Source organism: Rhinoderma darwinii, unplaced genomic scaffold (assembly GCF_050947455.1).
Source record: "Rhinoderma darwinii isolate aRhiDar2 unplaced genomic scaffold, aRhiDar2.hap1 Scaffold_421, whole genome shotgun sequence".
Lineage (NCBI taxonomy): Eukaryota > Metazoa > Chordata > Amphibia > Anura > Rhinodermatidae > Rhinoderma > Rhinoderma darwinii.
In genome coordinates, this window is record NW_027463762.1 from 167,136 (window position 1) to 191,391 (window position 24,256).

At 42.5% G+C, this 24,256-nt stretch overlaps 1 protein-coding gene across 1 annotated transcript in view; it reads left to right on the top strand.

The window, feature by feature from the left end:
- Positions 1-24,256, top strand: part of LOC142710032 (DNA mismatch repair protein Mlh3-like) — a 79,697-nt gene that overhangs the window by 31,672 nt on the left and 23,769 nt on the right. Inside the window, exons 2-4 of the mRNA XM_075848520.1 lie at positions 20,548-22,812; positions 22,954-23,046; positions 23,112-23,176. Coding sequence (XP_075704635.1) covers positions 20,607-22,812; positions 22,954-23,046; positions 23,112-23,176 — 2,364 coding nt within the window. The 5' untranslated portion in view covers positions 20,548-20,606. The remainder of the gene's footprint in view (positions 1-20,547; positions 22,813-22,953; positions 23,047-23,111; positions 23,177-24,256) is intronic.

Consider the following 24,256-nt stretch of genomic DNA (forward strand, 5'->3'; position numbering starts at 1 on the left):
TACACCCAGATCCTTCTCTACAAGTGACTCCCCCAGTGTAGCGCCCCCTAGGACATATGATGCTGCAGATTATTACACCCAGATCCTTCTCTACAAGTGACTCCCCCAGTGTAGCTCCCCCTAGGACATATGATGCCTGCAGATTATTACACCCAGATCCTTCTCTACAAGTGACTCCCCCAGTGTAGCGCCCCCTAGGACATATGATGCTGCAGATTATTACACCCAGATCCTTCTCCACAAGTGACTCCCCCAGTGTAGCTCCCCCTAGGACATATGATTCCTGCAGATTATTACACCCAGATCCTTCTCCACAAGTGACTCCCCCAGTGTAGCGCCCCCTAGGACATATGATTCCTGCAGATTATTACACCCAGATCCTTCTCTACAAGTGACTCCCCCAGTGTAGCTCCCCCTAGGACATATGATGCCTGCAGATTATTACACCCAGATCCTTCTCTACAAGTGACTCCCCCAGTGTAGCTCCCCCTAGGACATATGATGCCTGCAGATTATTACACCCAGATCCTTCTCTACAATTGACTCCCCCAGTGTAGCGCCCCCTAGGACATATGATGCTGCAGATTATTACACCCAGATCCTTCTCCACAAGTGACTCCCCCAGTGTAGCTCCCCCTAGGACATATGATTCCTGCAGATTATTACACCCAGATCCTTCTCTACAATTGACTCCCCCAGTGTAGCGCCCCCTAGGACATATGATGCTGCAGATTATTACTCCCAGTGTAGCGCCCCCTAGGACATATGATGCTGCAGATTATTACACCCAGATCCTTCTCTACAAGTGACTCCCCCAGTGTAGCTCCCCCTAGGACATATGATGCTGCAGGTTATTACACCCAGATCCTTCTCTACAAGTGACTCCCCCAGTGTAGCGCCCCCTAGGACATATGATGCTGCAGGTTATTACACCCAGATCCTTCTCTACAAGTGACTCCCCCAGTGTAGCTCCCCTAGGACATATGATGCTGCAGATTATTACTCCCAGTGTAGCGCCCCCTAGGACATATGATGCTGCAGGTTATTACACCCAGATCCTTCTCTACAAGTGACTCCCCCAGTGTAGCTCCCCTAGGACATATGATGCTGCAGATTATTACTCCCAGTGTAGCGCCCCCTAGGACATATGATGCTGCAGGTTATTACACCCAGATCCTTCTCTACAAGTGACTCCCCCAGTGTAGCTCCCCCTAGGACATATGATGCTGCAGATTATTACACCCAGATCCTTCTCTACAAGTGACGCCCCCAGTGTAGCTCCCCCTAGGACATATGATTCCTGCAGATTATTACACCCAGATCCTTCTCAACAAGTGACTCCCCCAGTGTAGCGCCCCCTAGGACATATGATGCTGCAGATTATTACACCCAGATCCTTCTCTACAAGTGACTCCCCCAGTGTAGCTCCCCCTAGGACATATGATGCTGCAGATTATTACACCCAGATCCTTCTCTACAAGTGACTCCCCCAGTGTAGCTCCCCCTAGGACATATGATTCCTGCAGATTATTACACCCAGATCCTTCTCAACAAGTGACTCCCCCAGTGTAGCTCCCCCTAGGACATATGATGCTGCAGATTATTACACCCAGATCCTTCTCTACAAGTGACTCCCCCAGTGTAGCTCCCCCTAGGACATATGATTCCTGCAGATTATTACACCCAGATCCTTCTCAACAAGTGACTCCCCCAGTGTAGCTCCCCTAGGACATATGATGCTGCAGATTATTACTCCCAGTGTAGCGCCCCCTAGGACATATGATGCATGCAGGTTGTTGGTACCAAGATGCATAACTTTACATTTATCTACATTAAACTTCATTTGCCAAGTGGACGCCCAAACACTTAGTTTGTTTAAATCTGCCTGTAATTCATGAACATCTTCCATAGTCTGAACTATATTACATAGCTTGGTGTCATCTGCAAAAATAGAAATAGTGCTATTAATCCCTTCCTCTATATCATTAATAAATGAGGTGAATAATAGTGGTCCCAGCACTGAACCCTGGGGTACACCACTTATAACCGGGGACCATTCAGAGAAGGAATCATTGACCACAACCCTCTGGATACGGTCCTTGAGCCAATTCTCAATCCAATTACAAACTATATTTTCTAAACCTATAGTCCTTAATTTACCCATTAGGCGTCTATGGGGGACAGTGTCAAATGCCTTTGCAAAGTCCAAAAACACTAAATCCACAGCGGCCCCTCTGTCTAGGCTTCTCCTCACCTCTCATATATCATTATATACACAGCGACCTCTCTGTCCAGACTTCTCCTCACCTCTCATATATCATTATATACACAGCGACCTCTCTGTCCAGACTTCTCCTCACCCCTCATATATCATTATATACACAGCGACCTCTGTCCAGACTTCTCCTCACCCCTCATATATCATTATATACACAGCGACCTCTCTGTCCAGACTTCTCCTCACCTCTCATATATCATTATATACACAGCGACCCCTCTGTCCAGACTTCTCCTCACCTCTCATATATCATTATATACACAGCGACCCCTCTGTCCAGACTTCTCCTCACCTCTCATATATCATTATATACACAGCGGCCCCTCTGTCTAGGCTTCTGCTCACCTCTCATATATCATTATATCCACAGCGGCCTCTCTGTCTAGGCTTCTGCTCACCTCTTCATAAAAACAGATTAGGTTAGTTTGACAACTTCTGTCCTTAGTAAAACCGTGCTGGCTGTCACTTATAATGCTATTTATTGTCACATAATCCTGTATATAGTCCCTCAATAGCCCCTCAAACATTTTCCCCACGATGGATGTTAAGCTTACTGGTCTATAATTACCCGGGGAAGACCTAGAGCCCTGTGTATAGATATCACAGTATAGAGGAGGTTATATACTGACCTGTATATAGATATCACAGTATAGAGGAGGAGGTTATATACTGAGACCTGTGTATAGATATCACAGTATAGAGGAGGAGGTTATATACTGAGACCTATGTATAGATAGCACAGTATAGAGGAGGGGGTTATATACTGAGACCTGTGTATAGATAGCACAGTATAGAGGAGGAGGTTATATACTGAGACCTGTGTATAGATATCACAGTATAGAGGAGGGGGTTATATACTGAGACCTGTGTATAGATAGCACAGTATAGAGGAGGAGGTTATATACTGAGACCTGTGTATAGATATCACAGTATAGAGGAGGGGGTTATATACTGAGACCTGTGTATAGATATCACAGTATAGAGGAGGAGATTATATACTGAGACCTTCATACAGATAGCACAGTATAGAGGAGGAGGTTATATACTGAGACCTGTGTATAGATAACACAGTATAGAGGAGGAGGTTATATACTGACCTGTGTATAGATATCACAGTATAGAGGAGGAGGTTATATACTGAGACCTGTGTATAGATATCACAGTATAGAGGAGGATGTTATATACTGAGACCTGTGTATAGATATCACACTATAGAGGAGGATGTTATATACTGACCTGTCTATAGATATCACAGTATAGAGGAGGAGGTTATATACTGAGACCTGTGTATAGATATCACAGTATAGAGGAGGAGATTATATACTGAGACCTTCATACAGATAGCACAGTATAGAGGAGGAGGTTATATACTGAGACCTGTGTATAGATAACACAGTATAGAGGAGGAGGTTATATACTGACCTGTGTATAGATATCACAGTATAGAGGAGGAGGTTATATACTGAGACCTGTGTATAGATAGCACAGTATAGAGGAGGATGTTCTGACCTGTGTATAGATATCACAGGAGGAGATTAAATACTGAGACCTGTGTATAGATATCACAGTATAGAGGAGGAGGTTATATACTGAGACCTGTGTATAGATATCACAGTATAGAGGAGGAGGTTATATACTGAGACCTGTGTATAGATATCACAGTATAGAGGAGGAGGTTATATACTGAGACCTGTCTATAGATATCACAGTATAGAGGAGGAGGTTATATACTGAGACCTGTGTATAGATATCACAGTATAGAGGAGGAGGTTATATACTGAGACCTGTGTATAGATATCACAGTATAGAGGAGGAGGTTATATACTGAGACCTGTGTATAGATATCACAGTATAGAGGAGGATGTTATATACTGACCTGTGTATAGATATCACAGTATAGAGGAGGAGGTTATATACTGAGACCTGTCTATAGATATCACAGTATAGAGGAGGATGTTATATACTGAGACCTGTGTATAGATATCACAGTATAGAGGAGGAGGTTATATACTGACCTGTGTATAGATATCACAGTATAGAGGAGGTTATATACTGAGACCTGTCTATAGATATCACAGTATAGAGGAGGAGGTTATATACTGAGACCTATGTATAGCTATCACAGTATAGAGGAGGAGGTTATATACTGAGACCTGTGTATAGATAGCACAGTATAGAGGAGGAGGTTATATACTGAGACCTGTGTATAGATATCACAGTATAGAGGAGGAGGTTATATACTGACCTGTGTATAGATATCACAGTATAGAGGAGGTTATATACTGAGACCTGTCTATAGATATCACAGTATAGAGGAGGAGGTTATATACTGAGACCTATGTATAGCTATCACAGTATAGAGGAGGAGGTTATATACTGAGACCTGTGTATAGATAGCACAGTATAGAGGAGGAGGTTATATACTGAGACCTGTGTATAGATATCACAGTATAGAGGAGGGGGTTATATACTGAGACCTGTGTATAGATATCACACTATAGAGGAGGAGGTTATATACTGAGACCTGCGTATAGATAGCACAGTATAGAGGAGGATGTTATATACTGACCTGTGTATAGATATCACAGTATAGAGGAGGAGGTTATATACTGAGACCTGTGTATAGATATCACAGTATAGAGGAGGAGGTTATATACTGACCTGTGTATAGATATCACAGTATAGAGGAGGAGGTTATATACTGAGACCTGTGTATAGATAGCACAGTATAGAGGAGGAGGTTATATACTGAGACCTGTGTATAGATATCACAGTATAGAGGAGGTGGTTATATACTGAGACCTGTGTATAGATATCACAGTATAGAGGAGGAGGTTATATACTGAGACCTGTGTATAGATATCACAGTATAGAGGAGGAGGTTATATACTGACCTGTGTATAGATATCAAAGTATAGAGGAGGTTATATACTGAGACCTGTGTATAGATATCACAGTATAGAGGAGGAGGTTATATACTGAGACGTGTGTATAGATATCACAGTATAGAGGAGGTTATATACTGAGACCTATGTATAGATAGCACAGTATAGAGGAGGAGGTTATATACTGAGACCTGTGTATAGATATCACAGTATAGAGGAGGAGGTTATATACTGAGACCTGTGAATAGATATCACAGTATAGAGGAGGAGGTTATATACTGAGACCTATCTATAGATATCACAGTATAGAGGAGGTTATATACTGAGACCTGTGTATAGATATCACAGTATAGAGGAGGAGGTTATATACTGAGACCTGTGTATAGATATCACAGTATAGAGGAGGAGGTTATATACTGAGACCTGTGTATAGATATCACAGTATAGAGGAGGAGGTTATATACTGAGACCTGTCTATAGATATCACAGTATAGAGGAGGAGGTTATATACTGAGACCTGTGTATAGATATCACAGTATAGAGGAGGAGGTTATATACTGAGACCTGTGTATAGATATCACAGTATAGAGGAGGAGGTTATATACTGAGACCTGTGTATAGATATCACAGTATAGAGGAGGATGTTATATACTGACCTGTGTATAGATATCACAGTATAGAGGAGGAGGTTATATACTGAGACCTGTCTATAGATATCACAGTATAGAGGAGGATGTTATATACTGAGACCTGTGTATAGATATCACAGTATAGAGGAGGAGGTTATATACTGACCTGTGTATAGATATCACAGTATAGAGGAGGTTATATACTGAGACCTGTCTATAGATATCACAGTATAGAGGAGGAGGTTATATACTGAGACCTATGTATAGCTATCACAGTATAGAGGAGGAGGTTATATACTGAGACCTGTGTATAGATATCACAGTATAGAGGAGGAGGTTATATACTGACCTGTGTATAGATATCACAGTATAGAGGAGGTTATATACTGAGACCTGTGTATAGATATCACAGTATAGAGGAGGAGGTTATATACTGAGACCTGTCTATAGATATCACAGTATAGAGGAGGAGGTTATATACTGAGACCTGTGTATAGATAGCACAGTATAGAGGAGGAGGTTATATACTGAGACCTGTGTATAGATAGCACAGTATAGAGGAGGAGGTTATATACTGACCTGTGTATAGATATCACAGTATAGAGGAGGAGGTTATATACTGACCTGTGTATAGATATCACACTATAGAGGAGGAGGTTATATACTGAGACCTGTGTATAGATATCACAGTATAGAGGAGGAGGTTATATACTGAGACCTGTCTATAGATATCACAGTATAGAGGAGGAGGTTATATACTGAGACCTGTGTATAGATAGCACAGTATAGAGGAGGAGGTTATATACTGAGACCTGTGTATAGATATCACAGTATAGAGGAGGAGGTTATATACTGACCTGTGTATAGATATCACAGTATAGAGGAGGTTATATACTGAGACCTGTGTATAGATATCACAGTATAGAGGAGGAGGTTATATACTGAGACCTGTCTATAGATATCACAGTATAGAGGAGGAGGTTATATACTGAGACCTATGTATAGCTATCACAGTATAGAGGAGGAGGTTATATACTGAGACCTGTGTATAGATAGCACAGTATAGAGGAGGAGGTTATATACTGAGACCTGTGTATAGATATCACAGTATAGAGGAGGGGGTTATATACTGAGACCTGTGTATAGATATCACACTATAGAGGAGGAGGTTATATACTGAGACCTGCGTATAGATAGCACAGTATAGAGGAGGATGTTATATACTGACCTGTGTATAGATATCACAGTATAGAGGAGGAGGTTATATACTGAGACCTGTGTATAGATATCACAGTATAGAGGAGGAGGTTATATACTGACCTGTGTATAGATATCACAGTATAGAGGAGGAGGTTATATACTGAGACCTGTGTATAGATAGCACAGTATAGAGGAGGAGGTTATATACTGAGACCTGTGTATAGATATCACAGTATAGAGGAGGTGGTTATATACTGAGACCTGTGTATAGATATCACAGTATAGAGGAGGAGGTTATATACTGAGACCTGTGTATAGATATCACAGTATAGAGGAGGAGGTTATATACTGACCTGTGTATAGATATCAAAGTATAGAGGAGGTTATATACTGAGACCTGTGTATAGATATCACAGTATAGAGGAGGAGGTTATATACTGAGACGTGTGTATAGATATCACAGTATAGAGGAGGTTATATACTGAGACCTATGTATAGATAGCACAGTATAGAGGAGGAGGTTATATACTGAGACCTGTGTATAGATATCACAGTATAGAGGAGGAGGTTATATACTGAGACCTGTGAATAGATATCACAGTATAGAGGAGGAGGTTATATACTGAGACCTATCTATAGATATCACAGTATAGAGGAGGTTATATACTGAGACCTGTGTATAGATATCACAGTATAGAGGAGGAGGTTATATACTGAGACCTGTGTATAGATATCACAGTATAAAGGAGGGGGTTATATACCGAGACCTGTGTATAGATATCACAGTATAGAGGAGGAGGTTATATACTGAGACCTATCTATAGATATCACAGTATAGAGGAGGTTATATACTGAGACCTGTGTATAGATATCACAGTATAGAGGAGGAGGTTATATACTGAGACCTGTGTATAGATATCACAGTATAGAGGAGGGGGTTATATACTGAGACCTGTGTATAGATATCACAGTATAGAGGAGGAGGTTATATACTGAGACCTGTGTATAGATATCACAGTATAGAGGAGGGGGTTATATACTGACACCTGTGTATAGATATCACAGTATAGAGGAGGAGGTTATATACTGAGACCTGTGTATAGATATCACAGTATAGAGGAGGGGGTTATATACTGAGACCTGTGTATAGATATCACAGTATAGAGGAGGAGGTTATATACTGAGACCTATGTATAGATAGCACAGTATAGAGGAGGAGGTTATATACTGAGACCTGTGTATAGATATCACAGTATAGAGGAGGAGGTTATATACTGAGACCTGTGTATAGATATCACAGTATAGAGGAGGAGGTTATATACTGAGACCTGTGAATAGATATCACAGTATAGAGGAGGAGGTTATATACTGAGACCTGTGTATAGATATCACAGTATAGAGGAGGGGGTTATATACTGACACCTGTGTATAGATATCACAGTATAGAGGAGGAGGTTATATACTGAGACCTGTGTATAGATATCACAGTATAGAGGAGGGGGTTATATACTGAGACCTGTGTATAGATATCACAGTATAGAGGAGGAGGTTATATACTGAGACCTATGTATAGACATCACAGTATAGAGGAGCTGGTTATATACTGCGACCTGTGTATAGATATCACACTATAGAGGAGGAGGTTATATACTGACCTGTGTATAGATATCACACTATAGAGGAGGAGGTTATATACTGAGACCTGTGTATAGATATCACAGTATAGAGGAGGAGGTTATATACTGAGACCTGTGTATAGATATCACAGTATAGAGGAGGAGGTTATATACTGACCTGTGTATAGATATCACAGTATAGAGGAGGATGTTATATACTGACCTGAGTATAGATATCACAGTATAGAGGAGGATGTTATATACTGAGACCTTCATACAGATATCACAGTATAGAGGAGGTTATATACTGAGACCTGTCTATAGATATCACAGTATAGAGGAGGAGGTTATATACTGACCTGTGTATAGATATCACAGTATAGAGGAGGAGGTTATATACTGAGACCTATCTATAGATATCACAGTATAGAGGAGGTTATATACTGAGACCTGTGTGTAGATATCACAGTATAGAGGAGGAGGTTATATACTGAGACCTGTGTATAGATATCACAGTATAGAGGAGGGGGTTATATACTGAGACCTGTGTATAGATAGCACAGTATAGAGGAGGAGGTTATATACTGACCTGTCTATAGATATCACAGTATAGAGGAGGGGGTTATATACTGAGACCTGTGTATAGATAGCACAGTATAGAGGAGGATGTTATATACTGAGACCTGTGTATAGATATCACAGTATAGAGGAGGATGTTATATACTGAGACCTGTGTATAGATATCACAGTATAGAGGAGGAGGTTATATACTGAGACCTGTGTATAGATATCACAGTATAGAGGAGGAGGTTATATACTGAGACCTGCGTATAGATAGCACAGTATAGAGGAGGAGGTTATATACTGAGACCTGTCTATAGATATCACAGTATAGAGGAGGGGGTTATATACTGAGACCTGTGTATAGATAGCACAGTATAGAGGAGGATGTTATATACTGACCTGTGTATAGATATCACAGTATAGAGGAGGAGGTTATATACTGAGACCTGTGTATAGATATCACAGTATAGAGGAGGAGATTATATACTGAGACCTTCATACAGATAGCACAGTATAGAGGAGGAGGTTATATACTGAGACCTGTGTATAGATAACACAGTATAGAGGAGGAGGTTATATACTGACCTGTGTATAGATATCACAGTATAGAGGAGGAGGTTATATACTGAGACCTGTGTATAGATATCACAGTATAGAGGAGGAGGTTATATACTGACCTGTGTATAGATATCACAGTATAGAGGAGGAGGTTATATACTGAGACCTGTGTATAGATATCACAGTATAGAGGAGGAGGTTATATACTGAGACCTGTGTATAGATATCACAGTATAGAGGAGGAGGTTATATACTGAGACCTGTGTATAGATATCACAGTATAGAGGAGGAGGTTATATACTGAGACCTGTGTATAGATATCACAGTATAGAGGAGGGGGTTATATACTGAGACCTGTGTATAGATAGCACAGTATAGAGGAGGGGGTTATATACTGAGACCTGTCTATAGATATCACAGTATAGAGGAGGGGGTTATATACTGAGACCTGTGTATAGATATCACACTATAGAGGAGGATGTTATATACTGAGACCTGTGTATAGATATCACAGTATAGAGGAGGAGGTTATATACTGAGACCTGTGTATAGATATCACAGTATAGAGGAGGAGGTTATATACTGAGACCTGTGTATAGATATCACAGTATAGAGGAGGAGGTTATATACTGAGACCTGTCTATAGATATCACAGTATAGAGGAGGAGGTTATATACTGAGACCTGTGTGTAGATATCACACTATAGAGGAGGAGGTTATATACTGAGACCTGTGTATAGATATCACAGTATAGAGGAGGGGGTTATATACTGAGACCTGTCTATAGATATCACAGTATAGAGGAGGAGGTTATATACTGAGACCTGTGTATAGATATCACAGTATAGAGGAGGAGGTTATATACAGAGACCTGTGTATAGATATCACAGTATAGAGGAGGTTATATACTGAGACCTGTCTATAGATATCACAGTATAGAGGAGGTGGTTATATACTGAGACCTGTGTATAGATAGCACAGTATAGAGCAGGTGGTTATATACTGAGACCTGTGTATAGATATCACAGTATAGAGGAGGAGGTTATATACTGAGACCTGTGTATAGATATCACAGTATAGAGGAGGAGGTTATATACTGAGACCTGTGTATAGATATCACAGTATAGAGGAGGAGGTTATATACTGAGACCTGTGTATAGATATCACAGTATAGAGGAGGAGGTTATATACTGAGACCTGTGTATAGATATCACACTATAGAGGAGGAGGTTATATACTGAGACCTGTGTATAGATTTCACATTATAGAGGAGGAGGTTATATACTGAGACCTGTGTATAGATATCACAGTATAGAGGAGGAGGTTATATACTGAGACCTGTGTATAGATATCACAGTATAGAGGAGGTGGTTATATACTGAGACCTGTGTATAGATTTCACATTATAGAGGAGGAGGTTATATACTGAGACCTGTGTATAGATTTCACATTATAGAGGAGGTGGTTATATACTGAGACCTGTGTATAGATTTCACATTATAGAGGAGGATGTTATATACTGACCTGTGTATAGATATCACAGTATAGAGGAGGATGTTATATACTGACCTGTGTATAGATATCACAGTATAGAGGAGGAGGTTATATACTGAGACCTGTGTATAGATATCACAGTATAGAGGAGGGGGTTATATACTGAGACCTATGTATAGATATCACACTATAGAGGAGGATGTTATATACTGACCTGTCTATAGATATCACAGTATAGAGGAGGATGTTATATACTGAGACCTGTCTATAGATATCACAGTATAGAGGAGGGGGTTATATACTGAGACCTGTCTATAGATTTCACATTATAGAGGAGGTGGTTATATACTGAGACCTGTGTATAGATAGCACATTATAGAGGAGGAGGTTATATACTGAGACCTGTGTATAGATATCACATTATAGAGGAGGAGGTTATATACTGAGACCTGTGTATAGATTTCACATTATAGAGGAGGTGGTTATATACTGAGACCTGTGTATAGATTTCACATTATAGAGGAGGATGTTATATACTGACCTGTGCATAGATATCACAGTATAGAGGAGGATGTTATATACTGACCTGTGTATAGATATCACACTATAGAGGAGGTGGTTATATACTGAGACCTGTGTATAGATAGCACAGTATAGAGGAGGGGGTTATATACTGAGACCTGTGTATAGATAGCACAGTATAGAGGAGGAGGTTATATACTGAGACCTGTGTATAGATATCACAGTATAGAGGAGGTGGTTATATACTGAGACCTATGTATAGATATCACACTATAGAGGAGGATGTTATATACTGACCTGTCTATAGATATCACAGTATAGAGGAGGAGGTTATATACTGAGACCTGTGTATAGATATCACAATATAGAGGAGGAGGTTATATACTGAGACCTGTCTATAGATATCACAGTATAGAGGAGGAGGTTATATACTGAGACCTGTGTATAGATATCACACTATAGAGGAGGAGGTTATATACTGAGACCTGTCTATAGATATCACAGTATAGAGGAGGGGGTTATATACTGAGACCTATGTATAGATATCACACTATAGAGGAGGATGTTATATACTGACCTGTCTATAGATATCACAGTATAGAGGAGGAGGTTATATACTGAGACCTGTGTATAGATATCACAGTATAGAGGAGGTGGTTATATACTGAGACCTATGTATAGATATCACACTATAGAGGAGGATGTTATATACTGACCTGTCTATAGATATCACAGTATAGAGGAGGATGTTATATACTGAGACCTGTCTATAGATATCACAGTATGGAGGAGGAGGTTATATACTGAGACCTGTGTATAGATTTCACATTATAGAGGAGGGGGTTATATACTGAGACCTGTGTATAGATATCACAGTATGGAGGAGGAGGTTATATACTGAGACCTGTGTATAGATATCACAGTATGGAGGAGGAGGTTATATACTGAGACCTGTGTATAGATATCACTGTATAGAGGAGGTTATATGCTGTATATCGTCTGATGATTCATTCTGTACAGCGATCCTCTACCGCGATCAGTCCCGCTTTTATCTCGGACGCAATGATAGCCGGAGATTGATCTGGAGATCACGTGGACAACACTATGAAGAGGCCTTCACAAGGGAACGTCACAGCGGTCCTACTCCCGGGATTATGGTGTGGGGCTGTATAATGTACGGTAGCCGGACCCTCTGGTCTAGGTCAGGTGCACTCACAGCTCTGCATTACATTGATTTGGTCGTGGATCCAGTAGTGCGCCCATTTCCCGTGTGTCCCAGAAGCCGTTTTTCAACAGGACAACGCCAGGCCGCATGTTGCTGGTACTGTGAGCCGCCTGCGTGGCCTGAACGTCTAACCGCGGCCTGCAGCGTCTCCGGCCTCATCTCTCATGGAGCACATCAGGGACGTCACTGATCGGCAGTTATAAAGGGAGCGGCCAGCAGCCAATCCTGATGATTTGTGGGCCCAAGTGCATTCAGCGTGGCAGAACATTCCCCAGACAACCAGTAATGACCTCAGTGATGGCTGCCGAGGACTGCAAGTGTGGGGATTTCTGCACGTGGCGCTCATACTAGATACTGAGGAAATCAACAGGTCTGGAATATTTTGATTCCATATTTTTAGCATTTGCATATCATTAACATATCATTAGCATATCTATCCATCCTGTGATCGACACAATTCCAAAACTTTTCCTTCTTGGTGTTGCAATTTCAATGTAGATCGGTGTAGATGGAATAGCCGTTACTGTATATAAGATGTGTGGATCTCATGTCTGATCACAGTGTAATTATATTATATATCAGTGATGTCAGTAACAGGGGGCGGAGCTGTGACAACCTCTCACACATGATATACAGGCTGGTTGTCAGTAGTAATAGATGAATAGCTGTTACTGTATATAAGATGTGTGGATCTCATGTCTGATCACAGTGTAATTATATTATATATCAGTGATGTCAGTAACAGGGGGCGGAGCTGTGACAACCTCTCACACATGATATACAGGCTGGTTGTCAGTAGTAATAGATGAATAGCTGTTACTGTATATAAGATGTGTGGATCTCATGTCTGATCACAGTGTAATTATATTATATATCAGTGATGTCAGTAACAGGGGGCGGAGCTGTGACAACCTCTCACACATGATATACAGGCTGGTTGTCAGTAGTAATAGATGAATAGCTGTTACTGTATATAAGATGTGTGGATCTCATGTCTGATCACAGTGTAATTATATTATATATCAGTGATGTCAGTAACAGGGGGCGGAGCTGTGACAACCTCTCACACATGATATACAGGCTGGTTGTCAGTAGTAATAGATGAATAGCTGTTACTGTATATAAGATGTGTGGATCTCATGTCTGATCACAGTGTAATTATATTATATATCAGTGATGTCAGTAACAGGGGGCGGGGCTGTGACAACCTCTCACACATGATATACAGGCTGGTTGTCAGTAGTAATAGATGAATAGCTGTGACTGTATATAAGATGTGTGGATCTCATGTCTGATCACAGTGTAATTATATTATATATCAGTGATGTCAGTAACAGGGGGCGGGGCTGTGACAACCTCTCACACATGATATACAGGCTGGTTGTCAGTAGTGATAGATGAATAGCTGTCACTGTATATAAGATGTGTGGATCTCATGTCTGATCACAGTGTAATTATATTATATATCAGTGATGTCAGTAACGGGGCGGAGCTGTGACAACCTCTCACACATGATATACAGGCTGGTTGTCAGTAGTAATAGATGAATAGCTGTCACTGTATATAAGATGTGTGGATCTCATGTCTGATCACAATGTAATTATATTATATATCAGTGATGTCAGTAACAGGGGGCGGGGCTGTGACAACCTCTCACACATGATATACAGGCTGGTTGTCAGTAGTAATAGATGAATAGCTGTTACTGTATATAAGGTGTGTGGATCTCATGTCTGATCACAGTGTAATTATATTATATATCAGTGATGTCAGTAACAGGGGGCGTGGCTGTGACAACCTCTCACACATGATATACAGGCTTGTTGTCAGTAGTAATAGATGAATAGCTGTCACTGTATATAAGATGTGTGGATCTCATGTCTGATCACAGTGTAATTATATTATATATCAGTGATGTCAGTAACAGGGGGCGGGGCTGTGACAACCTCTCACACATGATATACAGGCTGGTTGTCAGTAGTAATAGATGAATAGCTGTTACTGTATATAAGATGTGTGGATCTCATGTCTGATCACATGTAATTATATTATATATCAGTGATGTCAGTAACAGGGGGCGGGGCTGTGACAACCTCTCACACATGATATACAGGCTGGTTGTCAGTAGTAATAGATGAATAGCTGTCACTGTATATAAGATGTGTGGATCTCATGTCTGATCACAGTGTAATTATATTATATATCAGTGATGTCAGTAACAGGGGGCGTGGCTTTGACAACCTGTCACACATGATATACAGGCTGGTTGTCAGTAGTAATAGATGAATAGCTGTCACTGTATATAAGATGTGTGGATCTCATGTCTGATCACAGTGTAATTATATTATATATCAGTGATGTCAGTAACAGGGGGCGGGGCTGTGACAACCTCTCACACATGATATACAGGCTGGTTGTCAGTAGTAATAGATGAATAGCTGTTACTGTATATAAGATGTGTGGATCTCATGTCTGATCACATGTAATTATATTATATATCAGTGATGTCAGTAACAGGGGGCGGGGCTGTGACAACCTCTCACACATGATATACAGGCTGGTTGTCAGTAGTAATAGATGAATAGCTGTTACTGTATATAAGATGTGTGGATCTCATGTCTGATCACATGTAATTATATTATATATCAGTGATGTCAGTAACAGGGGGCGGGGCTGTGACAACCTCTCACACATGATATACAGGCTGGTTGTCAGTAGTAATAGATGAATAGCTGTTACTGTATATAAGATGTGTGGATCTCATGTCTGATCACATGTAATTATATTATATATCAGTGATGTCAGTAACAGGGGGCGGGGCTGTGACAACCTCTCACATGATATACAGGCTGGTTGTCAGTAACAGGGGGCGGGGCTGTGACAACCTCTCACACATGATATACAGGCTGGTTGTCAGTAGTAATAGATGAATAGCTGTTACTGTATATAAGATGTGTGGATCTCATGTCTGATCACATGTAATTATATTATATATCAGTGATGTTAGTAACAGGGGGCGGAGCTGTGACAACCTCTCACACATGATATACAGGCTGGTTGTCAGTAGTAATAGATGAATAGCTGTTACTGTATATAAGATGTGTGGATCTCATGTCTGATCACATGTAATTATATTATATATCAGTGATGTCAGTAACAGGGGGCGGGGCTGTGACAACCTCTCACACATGATATACAGGCTGGTTGTCAGTAGTAATAGATGAATAGCTGTGACTGTATATAAGATGTGTGGATCTCATGTCTGATCACATGTAATTATATTATATATCAGTGATGTCAGTAACAGGGGCCGGGGCTGTGACAACCTCTCACACGTGATATACAGGCTGGTTGTCAGTAGTAATAGATGAATAGCTGTTACTGTATATAAGATGTGTGGATCTCATGTCTGATCACATGTAATTATATTATATATCAGTGATGTCAGTAACAGGGGGCGGAGCTGTGACAACCTCTCACACATCATATATAGGCGGGTTGTCAGTAGTAATAGATGAATAGCTGTGACTGTATATAAGATGTGTGGATCTCATGTCTGATCACAATGTAATTATATTATATATCAGTGATGTCAGTAACAGGGGGCGGGGCTGTGACAACCTCTCACACATGATATACAGGCTGGTTGTCAGTAGTAATAGATGAATAGCTGTTACTGTATATAAGATGTGTGGATCTCATGTCTGATCACATGTAATTATATTATATATCAGTGATGTCAGTACAGGGGGCGGGGCTGTGACAACCTCTCACACATGATATACAGGTTGGTTGTCAGTAGTAATAGATGAATAGCTGTTACTGTATATAAGATGTGTGGATCTCATGTCTGATCACAATGTAATTATATTATATATCAGTGATGTCAGTAACAGGGGGCGGGGCTGTGACAACCTCTCACACATGATATACAGGCTGGTTGTCAGTAGTAATAGATGAATAGCTGTTACTGTATATAAGATGTGTGGATCATGTCTGATCACAGTGTAATTATATTATATATCAGTGATGTCAGTAACAGGGGGCGGGGCTGTGACAACCTCTCACACATGATATACAGGCTGGTTGTCAGTAGTAATAGATGAATAGCTGTTACTGTATATAAGATGTGTGGATCTCATGTCTGATCACAATGTAATTATATTATATATCAGTGATGTCAGTAACAGGGGGCGGGGCTGTGACAACCTCTCACACATGATATACAGGCTGGTTGTCAGTAGTAATAGATGAATAGCTGTGACTGTATATAAGATGTGTGGATCTCATGTCTGATCACATGTAATTATATTATATATCAGTGATGTCAGTAACAGGGGGCGGGGCTGTGACAACCTCTCACACATGATATACAGGCTGGTTGTCAGTAGTAATAGATGAATAGCTGTTACTGTATATAAGATGTGTGGATCTCATGTCTGATCACAATGTAATTATATTATATATCAGTGATGTCAGTAACAGGGGGCGGAGCTGTGACAACCTCTCACACATGATATACAGGCTGGTTGTCAGTAGTAATAGATGAATAGCTGTTACTGTATATAAGATGTGTGGATCTCATGTCTGATCACAATGTAATTATATTATATATCAGTGATGTCAGTAACAGGGGGCGGGGCTGTGACAACCTCTCACACATGACATACAGGCTGGTTGTCAGTAGTAATAGATGAATAGCTGTCACTGTATATAAGATGTGTGGATCTCATGTCTGATCACAGTGTAATTATATTATATATCAGTGATGTCAGTAACAGGGGGTGGGGCTGTGACAACCTCTCACACATGATATACAGGCTGGTTGTCAGTAGTAATAGATGAATAGCTGTTACTGTATATAAGATGTGTGGATCTCATGTCTGATCACAATGTAATTATATTATATATCAGTGATGTCAGTAACAGGGGGCGGGGCTGTGACAACCTCTCACACATGATATACAGGCTGGTTGTCAGTAGTAATAGATGAATAGCTGTGACTGTATATAAGATGTGTGGATCTCATGTCTGATCACATGTAATTATATTATATATCAGTGATGTCAGTAACAGGGGGCGGGGCTGTGACAACCTCTCACACATGATATACAGGCTGGTTGTCAGTAGTAATAGATGAATAGCTGTTACTGTATATAAGATGTGTGGATCTCATGTCTGATCACAATGTAATTATATTATATATCAGTGATGTCAGTAACAGGGGGCGGAGCTGTGACAACCTCTCACACATGATATACAGGCTGGTTGTCAGTAGTAATAGATGAATAGCTGTTACTGTATATAAGATGTGTGGATCTCATGTCTGATCACAATGTAATTATATTATATATCAGTGATGTCAGTAACAGGGGGCGGGGCTGTGACAACCTCTCACACATGATATACAGGCTGGTTGTCAGTAACAGGGGGCGGAGCTGTGACAACCTCTCACACATGATATACAGGCTGGTTGTCAGTAGTAATAGATGAATAGCTGTTACTGTATATAAGATGTGTGGATCTCATGTCTGATCACAGTGTAATTATATTATATATCAGTGATCTCAGTAACAGGGGGCGGGGCTGTGACAACCTCTCACACATGATATACAGGCTGGTTGTCAGTAGTAATAGATGAATAGCTGTTACTGTATATAAGATGTGTGGATCTCATGTCTGATCACAATGTAATTATATTATATATCAGTGATGTCAGTAACAGGGGGCGGGGCTGTGACAACCTCTCACACATGATATACAGGCTGGTTGTCAGTAGTAATAGATGAATAGCTGTCACTGTATATAAGATGTGTGGATCTCATGTCTGATCACAGTGTAATTATATTATATATCAGTGATGTCAGTAAAAGGAGGCGGGGCTGTGACAACCTCTCACACATGATATACAGGCTGGTTGTCAGTAGTAATAGATGAATAGCTGTCACTGTATATAAGATGTGTGGATCTCATGTCTGATCACAGTGTAATTATATTATATATCAGTGATGTCAGTAACAGGGGGCGGGGCTGTGACAACCTCTCACATGATATACTAGCTGGTTGTCAGTAACGGGGCGGGGCTGTGACAACCTCTCACATGATATACAGGCTGGTTGTCAGTAACAGGGGGCGGGGCTGTGACAACCTCTCACACATGATATACAGGCTGGTTGTCATTAGTAATAGATGAATAGCTGTTACTGTATATAAGATGTGTGGATCTCATGTCTGATCACAATGTAATTATATTATATATCAGTGATGTCAGTAACAGGGGGCGGGGCTGTGACAACCTCTCACACATGATATACAGGCTGGTTGTCAGTAGTAATAGATGAATAGCTGTTACTGTATATAAGATGTATGGATCTCATGTCTGATCACATGTAATTATATTATATATCAGTGATGTCAGTAACAGGGGGCGGGGCTGTGACAACCTCTCACACATGATATACAGGCTGGTTGTCAGTAGTAATAGATGAGTAGCTGTTACTGTATATAAGATGTGTGGATCTCATGTCTGATCACAATGTAATTATACTATATATCAGTGATGTCAGTAACAGGGGGCGGGGCTGTGACAACCTCTCACACATGATATACAGGCTGGTTGTCAGTAGTAATAGATGAATAGCTGTCACTGTATATAAGATGTGTGGATCTCATGTCTGATCACAGTGTAATTATATTATATATCAGTGATGTCAGTAAAAGGAGGCGGGGCTGTGACAACCTCTCACACATGATATACAGGCTGGTTGTCAGTAGTAATAGATGAATAGCTGTCACTGTATATAAGATGTGTGGATCTCATGTCTGATCACAGTGTAATTATATTATATATCAGTGATGTCAGTAACAGGGGGCGGGGCTGTGACAACCTCTCACATGATATACTAGCTGGTTGTCAGTAACGGGGCGGGGCTGTGACAACCTCTCACATGATATACAGGCTGGTTGTCAGTAACAGGGGGCGGGGCTGTGACAACCTCTCACACATGATATACAGGCTGGTTGTCATTAGTAATAGATGAATAGCTGTTACTGTATATAAGATGTGTGGATCTCATGTCTGATCACAATGTAATTATATTATATATCAGTGATGTCAGTAACAGGGGGCGGGGCTGTGACAACCTCTCACACATGATATACAGGCTGGTTGTCAGTAGTAATAGATGAATAGCTGTTACTGTATATAAGATGTATGGATCTCATGTCTGATCACATGTAATTATATTATATATCAGTGATGTCAGTAACAGGGGGCGGGGCTGTGACAACCTCTCACACATGATATACAGGCTGGTTGTCAGTAGTAATAGATGAGTAGCTGTTACTGTATATAAGATGTGTGGATCTCATGTCTGATCACAATGTAATTATACTATATATCAGTGATGTCAGTAACAGGGGGCGGGGCTGTGACAACCTCTCACACATGGTATACAGGCAGGTTGTCAGTAGTAATAGCTGTCTCTGTAGATATATTTGCTGCTTCTATTAGTGGAAAGTTGTGATCTCCGTCTGTATCTTCTTATTATAACGGTATTGACTCTTCGTTTTACAGCTGCGACGTCCTGAGCTCTGATGAAAGTCGATTGTCCCTTTCGTTCCCACATCATCTGAATGATTCGAGTCTTGGGAGAAGACGTGCGGTGTCGTTTGCGGTCGGGCGTGGCGGTTACTTCCGTGGCTCAGTGTGTGGAGGAGCTCCTTCTGAACGCTGCCGATGCTCAGGCTACCTGCGTTGCGGTTCGTGTTGACTTGGAAATTTTCAAAGTTCAGGTAGTGGACAATGGCTGCGGCCTGGGCCCTGAGGACATGGAGCGCGTGGGGCTGAGGTATTGTACAAGCAAATGTCACTCTGCAACAGACCTAGAGAACTTGAGGTTTTCCGGCTTTCGGGGGGAAGCGTTGGCGAGCATGGTGGACGCCTCCAGTGTGGTAGAAATCTCCTCCAAGCACAAAGATACAAGTCAAACCTTCATCAGACTCTTCCAGAATGGGAAAGCGCTGGATGTGCTGGAGGCAGAAAGTCCCCGGCCGAGCGCAGGGACCACCGTCACTCTCTACAACCTGTTCTACAACCTGCCTGTCCGCAGAAAATGTCTGCAGCCCGTTCTGGAGCTGGAGAGGATCCGTCAGAGGGTGGAGGCCGTGTCTTTAGTGAAGCCGTCAGTCTCTTTCTCTTTAAGAAATGACGCTGTCCATTCTGTGCTTCTCCAGTTACCAAAAACCAAGGACCCGCATTCTCGGTTTTGCCAGATCTATGGTGTGTCCAGATGTCAGGGGCTCCGCGAGGTGCAGCACACACAGCGCGGGGTCACAATGGACGGGCTCATCAGCCGTGAGGGCCACTACAACAGGACCATGCAGTTCTTGTACGTCAACAGCCGATTAGTACTGAAGACCAAGTTACACAAACTGATGGACTTTATCATCCGGAAGGAGAGCTCGGTGTGCAGGTGGAGGAGCAGCCCCGGCCGACCCCGCGCCGCCGCTGATCTCCACGGCATCTTCATGCTGAACATTCACTGTCCCGGATCTCACTACGACATTTCCTTCCAGCCGGATAAAACGTTCATAGAATTCCAGGACTGGGACTCCGTCATGCTGTGCGTGGAGCGGGGGCTGAAGACTTTTCTGAAGAGGGAGAACCTGTTTTTAGAGCCATCGAAAGACGACATCGCTGAATTTAGCCAAAAACATAACTATAATTTATCATGTAATGAGCTTCAATGTGAGGGGGGTGACGAGCCGGTGCCCCCCCAGGATTCCCGTGGAGGGATAGAAGAAACCTCTCATTCAGCTAACCTGACATCCAAGTGTGTACTCAGGGGCAGGGAAGTGACAGTAGCGGGGTCTCCACTGGTAGTAGGGTCACATAACAACAGGGAAGTATGTGACCAGCAGGAGTTACCAGAGGGTCAGGAAGAAAGCCTCCTCACTCCTCCTGGCAAAATACCACAGACAGCAGTGGTCTCCTGGGCTCTGTCCTCTGCTGGAGCAATGAATGAGGGAACCACCTCTAGTGTACCCCAAAACCCTAGAAGTCCAAGTACTGGATCAGATCCCCTAGGGATGAGCATCTGGAAATCGGCCGCTTGTAAGATCACTCCGATATCTGCAAACAACACAAGTAAAGAGGTGAGCAGTGAGAAGTGCAGCCGTGGCCCGGAGCCCACACACATTCAGCTGCGTGGACCCGGGAGCCGGGGAAGCCTGGACAAGTTCAGAAGACACTATGGAAAGAGTTGCCTTGTGGGCAAAGAGTGCCGGGAACCCCAACTCCCCAAAAGCCCCACTAAGAGTGAAAGTATGGCTGTAAACCATCCTGGGGGCGCCTGTCACTCAGCAAGCATCCCATATATGACCCCAGCACAGGGGACCGCACACCCGAGTGGTGATCCGAAGCTGTCAGACCATTATGTGGACTCCAAACAAGGAGAATCCCCTCACCCACAATCTACTCTGTCATTGACCACGAAACTGTGCCGGTTAAAGAACAACATGGAGGAGGCTTCATGTCCTGTCACGAGCCGTGGAGTGATCCACACAACCGCCACCCAGAGCAATATCTGTGAGGATGGCGCCAGGCGATCACCCTGCGAGCAGCAAGCGCCACTGAATGAAGGTGCCCAAATGTCTGACAATTCTCCAAATGGATCCATGTCCCATCAATGGCTGCAATGCTATGAAGAGTCTCTAGGCAAAAATGTCTTCATTAATACAGCCACTGGACTCAGCAGTTATAGCGCCCCCTCCAGGGACAAGACAGCTGCCTGCACCAAGGACCTCTCCAACATGTCCGTGAATGTGGTCTGCAGTAACGGTATGTATGGAAGAGAAGCAAAAATAACCTGAACCAAAACCAAAGCTGTGAATGCGGCGCACGCTCCACCCCAATATCTGCCGAGTGATGTCACAGGGTGGAGATGTTCCCCTGGAATTATCGCTGCTCTCATTGTTCTAGGTTTCCAGTACGCATGTCATCCTTTTAAGAGTCCGACCCTTTTACCGTTCCTGCCCAGGCCTCGTGATGAGGGAGACCCCGCTCCACCGACAGGTAACAATGGCCATTCTGCTTCTCCAGTCTGATCGGCTGTGTAGTAAATATCTTTTCTTCTACAGATGATGGCGCTCTGTCCTCAATGTACACGAAATGGAAGAACCCGGTGTATGTGCGCCATCCTTCGGTGAGTGCCAACCATCCTGTAGTAATGTACGGTCACGGCCAGGGTGGCATAATTCTACTACACATGGTACAGCCTGTGCTATCAGGAGATCTGCTGTTCCCATATTCTGCAGATACTTCTATGGCCTGTCATTGCTGTAGATCATCCGGTACCACATTCTAGACTCCACGCTGTGCCGGGTCTGATTCTATACACGTCTGTGCCACATTCTAGACTCCACGCTGTGCCGGGTCTGATTCTGTACACGTCTGTGCCACATTCTAGACTCCACGCTGTGCCGGGTCTGATTCTATACACGTCTGTGCCACATTCTAGACTCCACGCTGTGCCGGGTCTGATTCTATACACGTCTGTGCCACATTCTAGACTCCACGCTGTGCCGGGTCTGATTCTGTACACGTCTGTGCCACATTCTAGACTCCACGCTGTGCCGGGTCTGATTCTGTACACGTCTGTGCCACATTCTAGACTCCACGCTGTGGCGGGTCTGATTCTGTACACGTCTGTGCCACATTCTAGACTCCACGCTGTGCCGGGTCTGATTCTATACACGTCTGTGCCACATTCTAGACTCCACGCTGTGCCGGGTCTGATTCTGTACACGTCTGTGCCACATTCTAGACTCCACGCTGTGCCGGGTCTGATTCTGTACACGTCTGTGCCACATTCTAGACTCCACGCTGTGCCGGGTCTGATTCTATACACGTCTGTGCCACATTCTAGACTCCGCGCTGTGCCGGGTCTGATTCTATACACGTCTGTGCCACATTCTAGACTCCACGCTGTGCCGGGTCTGATTCTATACACGTCTGTGCCACATTCTAGACTCCACGCTGTGCCGGGTCTGATTCTATACACGTCTGTGCCACATTCTAGACTCCGCGCTGTGCCGGGTCTGATTCTGTACACGTCTGTGCCACATTCTAGATTCCACGCTGTGCCGGGTCTGATTCTATACACGTCTGTGCCACATTCTAGACTCCGCGCTGTGCCGGGTCTGATTCTGTACACGTCTGTGCCACATTCTAGACTCCGCGCTGTGCCGGGTCTGATTCTATACACGTCTGTGCCACATTGTAG